Raw genomic sequence first — 9,548 nt, forward strand, 5'->3', positions numbered from 1 at the left:
AAACTTTCTATCATTATGTTCATATGTCACTAATGGTCAATGAGTGGAAATTAATCATTGATCTATAGGTCTAGAATCAACAGCACACAGTTGCAAGAATGTTTATGTTATTATTGTGCCATGGGTGGATCACAATTTGTTATGACAATGGTATTTGTATATTTTATATATGTGGTACACACACACACACACACACACACACACACATATATATATATATATATATATATATATATATATATATATATATATATATATATATATATATATATATATATATATATATGTATATATATATATATAAAGAGAGAGATAGACGTATTTAATTTTCTGAGGGCAGACAGACAGATGCATTTAGTTTTCTGAGATTTGGAAAATCAAAGCATTGCTTTGATGTTAATATTATGAATAGCACCAACAATGAGTGTTGCTACAATTGTTAATTAAGACAAAACAAATAATATTGTTTTTATTATAATTATTACTAATGCTGTCAATGTGATCTCTCTTGCGCAATTAAGCTCTCTTCAATCATTTGTTAGTATTAGTCCTGGCCACACTGCTGTCATGTTGAAATATGCTGAAATATTTTTCTTTCATACAGCAAGGGTGAATTAAGCTGCAAGAATTTGTGTTCAATTGCAATACATCATATTGCAACAATAAATTATTATTATTATTATTATTATAGTTAATATTATTTTTGTAGCTGCTGAAACATGCATGTTATGTCCCAACATTCTTATTGTGAAGAGTCATACAAGAAAGTTTGTGATAAAATGGACCCTGAAAATTTTTTAATATGTTGCTGTTATTCTACCCACACAAGCAAATGAGGAGCACAGTTTCTCTTGTGGAAGGTATGAGGTAATTATATTTTCCGTAATGAAAGAGCATGGAAGATAACACTTGTGTACGACCTGTCGTTTAAGAAGTTAGTTAATTTTTTTGTACAATAGAGTGCAGCAGAGACCTACTGAGCACTTCCCAAACACTTCTATTCTCTATGTACTGCTTTGGTAGCCACAGAAGAATCTAAGGTTCAGCATATGTTATGCATTGTGAGTTTTATGTTATCTTGTGTATTAGGTTTAATGAATTTAATTTTAATCATTTTTCTTGTTTCTTGCTAGAATTATTTAAAAGTACAGTTATTGTTTGAAATGGTATTGATAGGTTCAGAAGGCAATATACATTAAAGGTCTTTTTTATTTTGTATTAGTAACACGTTTAGATTGTTTGAGATGGTATTGATAGGTTCAGAATACAATGTACATTAAAGGTCTTTTTTATGTTATATTAGTAACATGTTTAGATTGTTTGAAATGGTATTGACAAATATACTATGTCATAATATTAACAGCTTTTAAACACTAAGATGGAAAGTTCCAGCTACAAAGAGCTCTTTGAGATTACTAACAAGCTAATGTCAAGGAACAAATGTACACCACATCCTACAACCTTCTCTCTAGTTGACCTTCCGGACCAGTTTGCAAATTTCTTCCATGACAAAGTACAAAACATTAGAGATAAGCTTGACAACAAAGTTTCAATTGACTCATTGTCACAATACAGTTGTGATACAGAATTTCAGCAGCAACCATTAGCAACATCTGAACCTGTATCTATGGATTTAGTACGTACAATCTTGATGAAGAGTGTACCAAAGTCATGTGAACTTGATTCAATTCCAACATCACTGCTGCCTGAGTGCTTAGATCAGTATTGCCTTCACTAACTGATGTTATTAATACCTCTCTCTCATCTGCAGAATTCCCATCATTTTTCAAAACCACCATTGTAAAGCCTCTGCTGAAGAAACCAACACTCGACCATAATGATTTAAAGAATTACCACCCAGTTCTAATCTCCCATTCATATAAAAAATCTTAGAAAAGGTTGTTCTATCCCAACTTGTATCTCATCTGAATTCAAACAGTCTTTATAGCAATGTACAATCTGCATATTGCCCTTGTCACAGTACTGAAACTACACTTTTAAACGTAGTTAATAACATTCTCTCTGCCTTGGATAGCGGAAAGATTACAGTCGTCACCCTCCTTGATTTGTCTGCAGCATTTGACACAATTGACCATGATATATTACTTCACTATCTCCAGCAGGTATTTGGCATTCATAATACAGCCTTACTGAGGTTCAAGTCCTACTTGGTCAACAGGACACAAATTGTGTCTGCAAATGGAATACACTCCAGCCCAGTTAATCTATATTGTGATGTTCCATAGGGGTCTGTTCTTGGACCTGTTTTCTTCATTCTATACACTCAGCTGCTCTCAAGTGTCATAGATCATCATCCAGTGTCTCACCAATTGTACGCTGATGACACCCAAATATACAAATCTAGCCAACCAACTGAAGGTGATACTACCATCCAAGTTGTAGAGATGTACATTTCTGATGTGAAATCATGGATGACATGTAACAAACTGCAGATGAATGATGATAAAACAGGCCTTTACCTCAAACAATAAATATCAGCAATGCCAACATTAAATTCACACAATCAGTACGAAACCTAGGTATTACTTTGGACAGTACTCTCACATTGCACCAACATGTCATTAACATATGCAAGTCTGCATATTTTGAGCTGAGATGCATCAGCTCCATTCACAAATATCGTTTAGTTGATGCCACTAAAACACTTGTGTGTGATCATTAGCACTTTCAAGACTGGATTATCGTAACTCAACTCTGTCTGGTTCATCTCAGTATCTACTTCAGAAACTTCAAAAAGTTCAAAACACAGCTGCTCGGATCATACTTCGAGTACCACAATCAGAGCACACCTCCCTGCTGCTCTGTACCCTACACTAGTTATCCATTTGATCGAGAATTAAATACAAAGTTTATTCTCTGTGCTATGTTTCACTGATGGACTCCAGTCCAACATACCTATCCAACCTCACCCATGTGTACACACCTGCAAGATACTTAGCTCTTCTTCTGACAATCATATGCTCATTATTGCCACTATGAAAATGAAGTCATATGGACGATGTTCTTTTGCATACCAGGGCCCAGCAACAAGGAATGATAATTGCCCGCTGAACTTAGACACAAAGACACAGTGATCTCATTCAAGAGTGCTCTTAAAACCAACTTATTTTGACTGCAAGAACAAATTTAAAGACCTAATAATGTTTCCTACCTTAAATATTTCAGCATGCTTTTTATGTTTTCTAATTTCATGGTGTTTGTTTTTTGTAATAATAAAATTATATATGTTTTTTATGTTATAGGTGTTGTCTAATGTTGTAAAGCACTTAGAGTTTCTAAAGATTAGGCGCTATACAAAGTCATCATTATTGTTATTATTATTATTATTTTAAAACCACAAATTACCTTCTTTTGCAGCTGGAGCAAGATCTATCCTCAAACATTTTGTAGTTGTTGATGACGGATCTCCAAAGTGCTGAATCAGCAAGATTCGGTTGATGAAAAGCCAGACTGCTTCTCCCCCTCCTACTGTTATTAGTTCTGTTTCGGTGAATTTCAACCCAGCTCTGATAGTGCTAGTGAATCTACATGTATTACAATTTAAACTGTTGACTTTTTTAAAGAACAGCTTAATAAATGCACTATATTTTCAATTTTAAGACAACAATATGTAAACAATATTAGACATAAATATTTCACAGGAGTTTGAAAATGCATACATTATTTCAAGCATGAAAATAGTTTGGGAAATGAGCAATGCTAATTCATTGATGTCCAGTTGTCCTAAAATATTTGAAAGGTATCTTATCTATCCAGCATGACTAGATTGAAGTAGAAAAGAACAAATCAAACATGCACAAAGACATCATCACAAACAACAGGCAATAATTTGTTATACTACTTTTTCACTCATGAATATGCATTGCTGCAAGCGTGATCAAGTGCTTTGAATTATCAATAACTTCTAGTCTGATAAAACATTCACTTTCAATTATGAGTACGAAAATATTAAACAGTGTTAATGATGTCAATTGTTTTGTTTGTACGCATTCATGAAAAACCATGAAATATCAACACATATAGTTACAGTGATAAAGGAGTGTAGCGGATTATCACTCATGGCTTATGACAATACTACGAGGAAGACGAGTCGTGCTTGTTCATTATCTTTTGATATGAGAAAATCAGAATTGTAAGCATTTTAATCATACATTATATAGCCTCTTTATGGAATGAAACAAGCTCAAATCAATAAAGAAAAATTCGTTTTGAAAATGAAAAAGTAGAATACTCTTGTTTATGTGTTTCTTATTTGCAGCCATGTTCCACCAGTGCAATACATTATGAATAGGACTGCCACAGAATATCGATCACATCAAACTGACAATACCTTGTGGTTACTTTTTCATTGCCTAGAAAAAATTCAATTTATGCTGTGGTGTTTATGCACAATCACTTGACCTTTACATCTGAAGTTTTTAGAAACGGCATTATCATGCTTTAACAAATTGAGAGCAAAATTGATGAACTTAAAGACCCAAAGTTTATAATATTATAACAGCATTTTCAGATGCAATGGTCATTTTGCTCTTATTTTTGAGACCTTTTAAGTTCAAAACTCAGTCTACGGCTCACAAACTTGTAACAAGATAGCACAACAATAGAATGCATAAGTCACTTTAAGTACAGAAGTTTTAAAACAGTTTTAGAAGCTGTCACAATTAATAATATTACCACGATTACCAAACAGTTTTTATTTCTAACTTTTATAGTTTCATGGATAGAAAATGAAATGTTGAAAACAAAAAGAAACCTTGCCAAAACATAAATGGGCTGGAAATGGGCATCTACAGAAATAGGCATCTACAGAAATCCATATGAATTAGAGGTAATCGTGTTTCTAAAGAGAAACAAATCATTCTGTGGAAAAATGGTTCATACAAAATTATTATTATTTGCTGTCATTGCCATTGGTATCTGCATGACTGCCCTATACCACAATTATTCCCTCCAGCAAAATATACAATTTCCAATTAGCATTTAATATTTTTACCCAAAGTTATGCAGAAGACGAGAACAATCTTTTGTTGCTTCAGAACTATATCCTTGACTGTCCAATGGATAGAAAGTGTCGGACCAAAATCTGTAATATACAAATTCTATTTAAAGCATAATTGCAGAATACAAATTTTCCATTACCTCTCTATGACACCCAGAACAGCATAGTCAAAAATCTTTCATTTGTTTACAAGAACATTTAAAATTGGAGTTTGCATGATATGTCTACGTGCATGCATCAGTACCTCGGCATCCTTCTGCTTTTGGTCAATGGAAAATGGTCATAAGAGGCATTTTAATAATAAAATACTAAAGCCTGTGGATGATGGTAAAACCTTTGAAGAGGATGACCACAAAAAGTCATTAGTGTGCATAATGATGAAATCAAATATATGCTATGATAGTCTGATATTTTTTACAATTCATGGCAAAATGTACTAGCTGTGCATTGATTATATTTGCAGCAACATATGTACACAAGATCGTACAGATTAGCCAAACACTGATAATGACCTGTCTATTTGACATTTCGTTGGCACGGAACATTTAATAAGAGCACAGACCAATTGCAAAATAAGTATTTTTAGTGTATCCCATATTGCTTACTTGTACTGTGACACAACCATCACAGACAATGAATTCTGACCACTTTAACACAGGTTGGACAGTCAGAGAGAGAGAGAGAGAGAATTAGGCTGTATATTTGATATAATCAATGTGTAATTAGACTTCTTTTTTAAAAAAAGATGCTAGCTGAGTTTCATTTTAATGAAAATGTTTATAACGAGTAGTATATCAAAGATATACCACACATACTATACATATAATTTGTTTTTGTCACATATAAATACACACGTTTACGTTAGCAAACTCAAGTTAAGGCTGACAACATGAATCTGTAGTTGGTGGAGGGAGTGAACTCTTCATGTCCCTTTCAGCATGTCTGCTAAAAATGTAGTTCTGCAACTATAGTACCTATTCTCAATCCTTTTGGAAATTGTTTAGTTTGTTCCTTTTCTGAGTTTCTATTTTCATTGATCAAATAACTAAAAGAAAAATTTAGGATTTAAACATGAAAGTTGTTTCAGTGGAGAAATATTGCATGCCAAGCATCCCAAATAGCAAGTGAAAGCACAGTAAGCTGATGATCGGCAAGTCCATCAACATGAGTGGGGAATAGGTTCAAAGTACGGACAAGCCCCCAAAAAGTAATTCAAACATTTAAATCTATGTTTATTATGCTTTTCTTTTAACAACAATCTCTCTCTCTCTCTCTCTCTCTCAGTATATCTGTCAGATTTACCATTAGAGATTCAAAGACATCATCACACACCACTGGCTAAAATCCGCTTAACTCCTTTCTCACGCATATTTGTCTGTGGCATGCAATGATTGGTGAATGATGTTGGTAGCTTTAATGTCACTTTTAACAAATTATTGGCTATATCATGCTGAGGGAATTTAAGTTAAGTGCCTTTCCTTAGCTAAGGACACACCCAGGCATCCAAACCTTGCTGGATTGAGAGATTATCAAAATCGCAACACTTGTATTACAAGTCAGATGTTCTACCAATTCAACTACAGTGGCTTCCCCATTGATCACATTATGTATGTGTGTGTAATTTGGATTTTAATGTAGCTTTTAAAAATTTCAGTCTTATTGCTATGATGTCTGCAGTGTAACAGTTTATAGTGATGTCTCAATCTCATGATGGCATGATGTCCCACCCAGTCACATTATCCTGACACCAGGCCAACCAGTCCTAACACTAACCTCTTAATGCTGAGTGTCTAAAGAGGCAGCTGTTAGTACCATTTTTATAAGTCTTTGGTATGACTCAGCCGGGGTTCACCATTGGAGTAAAACTAAAATGCTGACTGACCATACAGCAAAGAGAGTGTGTGTGTGTGTGTGACTTGGATTTTTAACGTATTTTTAACAATTTTTCAGTCATATCACTACGATGTCTGCAGTGTGGCAGTTTATAGTGATATCTAGCACTGGGGCATCATGCCACAGACATGTAGCATGATGTCCCACCCAGTCACATTATCCTGACACAAGGCCGAACAGTCTTAACACTAACCTCTTAATGCTGAGCACCAAGCAAGGCAGCTGTTAGTACCATTTCAGCAAAGATGGGGGTTGGGGTGGGTGATTGTTATTATGGTTCATCTCACTATTTCTGTTGGTCAAATAGTCTGTCAGTTTTACCATTCGGGATCGAGATCGATCAACTGAGGACAAACTGACATGCTAACTGATCATCCAAAATACAGTGAGAGAGAGAACAGGAGAGAGGCCTTCTGAAATTTTAGTATTTAAAAATGGTCTTTTTTAAAACATTAAACAGGTTAAAAAGAAAGAAAATATATCATCAAATAGATTACAGTACATTAAGGCAGACATGACTTTTATAAACTTGTAATATACCTGTACTTATTTTTCTCTATCAAGGCTGTATTAATGTTGCTTTGGATTTTATAATTTGTTCCGGGTACGGATCGGTACCAGTCCGAGAATGTATCAGACATTGGTGAGCTGGATATGGCAAGCCAGGCGCCATAAGGACTTGGTATATACGTCGGAGTTGGAACTGATATTCCCGATTTTCCATCAAAATCGCCATGGTCTTTGCTGAAGTCATAGTATGTTATAATCAGTTTGAGATCTGTTGAACCGCTCGGTTTGTTTGCTGTAAACAAAGCATTCAGAACTTTCGTGAACAAGGAAAGAATCGTGTAAGAAGAGTCTCACTTTTGAATAAAATACAAGTATAAAATGCATCGTTAACAAAACACAACCTTTTAACTTCCGTTTAAAATAATCTAAGCATATCTTCAATTCTGAACAACAACTAAAGTCCTGACCCAAAAATTCAGATGACTATTTACGTTATTCTGTAAATTTGCATCATATGGAATCGTCCTTTATAACATCGAAACTTGTGAAAATGATGTTGTTTATCTGAAGAAACAAACAAAATATGTAAATACGTTCATCAATTGTTCATTGCATTTTAAAGAAAAGATCTTTTTTCACACACTAATTCCATGAATAGATAACATATACAGCGGTTGCCGTAAGTCACTAATCACATCTGGGAAAGTTGTACTTTGGCGTTTAAATAGTGATGGTTAATGTTAATACAAAATATTTTTTAAAAAATGTAAGAAAAAGAAACTCCATGTGGTTTTACTTTAAAAATTCTTATTAAAGACTTCAATTTAAGTACTTTACGGGCACTTCATATTCAAAACAAGGACAAATAAATCAAGTGAAGACGTATTGTTCAGCACAGGCACTTATTTTGTTCTAAAGTCTTGCGTCTTAAGTTGGAATGATTCACACATACACACACACACACACACACACACACAGACACACACAACCATGCATGCACACATACATGCAACACTTGAGCACTAATACCATTTGCATCCGGTGTTGTAACAAACACAGGGCTGCTCTTGGCGCTGATGAAACCTGCAATTCCCATCTGTATGGAACATTGGTAGGTTGTTCCAGCCTGAACTCCATCAGCTTGGGTGAAGCTAAGGTTGTGTCGCGTCACCTTGTCATCAGATACTACTATCACTTTGTGTAAAGTTGATGCTATCTTGCTGATACACGTAATGGAGAAGTTTCTGTAATTGGTAGCATAAAAAACAAGATGAAAGAATACATTTAAAAGATAAATTTTTTTGCATCTTGAAAAGAATTTTTTCATAAACAGATTTATTGCAGAGTATTAGAGTAAAAACTAAAGGCATTATTATGTAATAATCTACAAAGTACATCACTATAATAATAAAACGATGGTTTTATAGTGTTTGAACAGATCTTTCCAACACAAATTACCATATTTTGTAGCAAATGCGTTCTGTCTTTGGCATTTCTTTGTCAGCAATCGTAAAAATGTTGTCAGTTGTTCGTATCCTCTTATCCAAAATGACAATAATATTAAATGGAATGTACTTAGAGTCTGTCAAACATAGTTTCTCAAAACTGACTTATCTTTTTTCTTGAATGCCTGAGATCAAAGGTTTAATTATATATTTTTATTTAAATGTTTGAAGAAAGGCCCCCTACACACATACATTATATATACATATAGTACTTACAGATGGAGGATGAACGGCTCAGCACTTGTGGCAAAAATGGAATCAGTTTGCAAAGACGAGTTATAAGTATAGTTCTCTGTAGTCGTGAAATTGAATGGAACAGTTGTGCTTGAGAAGACGGTCGTAAGTAGTGAATGGGGCCACGCTAGGGACAATGGGAATTAGCATTACAGACCCCCCCCCGGGCCACTCTAGGGACAATGGAAATTTAACATGGGAAAAATTGCTGGGCCACTCTAGGGACAAGGGGAATTAACATTAGGGAATAGTTCGTGTGCTTGTCTAGGGACAAGGTTAATTAACATGGGGAATAGAGTTTGGGCTTGTCTAGGGACAAGGGGAATTGAACATGGGAATAGAGTTTGGGCTTGTTTAGGGACAAGGGGAATTTAACATGGGAGAAA

The 9,548-nt window shown here is 34.5% G+C and overlaps 1 protein-coding gene across 1 annotated transcript in view; it reads right to left on the reverse strand.

Annotated features, from left to right (window-relative positions):
• LOC149784989 (uncharacterized) overlaps positions 1–9,264 on the reverse strand; it is a 73,419-nt gene extending 64,155 nt beyond the window's left edge. Inside the window, exons 1-5 of the mRNA XM_089978669.1 lie at positions 9,145–9,264; positions 8,453–8,667; positions 7,454–7,715; positions 5,015–5,104; positions 3,367–3,545 (exon numbers count right to left, since the gene is read on the reverse strand). Of these exons, the coding sequence (XP_089834795.1) occupies positions 3,367–3,545; positions 5,015–5,104; positions 7,454–7,715; positions 8,453–8,519 (598 nt within the window). The 5' untranslated portion in view covers positions 8,520–8,667; positions 9,145–9,264. The remainder of the gene's footprint in view (positions 1–3,366; positions 3,546–5,014; positions 5,105–7,453; positions 7,716–8,452; positions 8,668–9,144) is intronic.
• Between the last annotated feature and the right edge of the window lie 284 nt (positions 9,265–9,548).

Source organism: Sinohyriopsis cumingii, chromosome 13 (assembly GCF_028554795.1).
Source record: "Sinohyriopsis cumingii isolate HCF-2022 chromosome 13, ASM2855479v2, whole genome shotgun sequence".
Lineage (NCBI taxonomy): Eukaryota > Metazoa > Mollusca > Bivalvia > Unionida > Unionidae > Sinohyriopsis > Sinohyriopsis cumingii.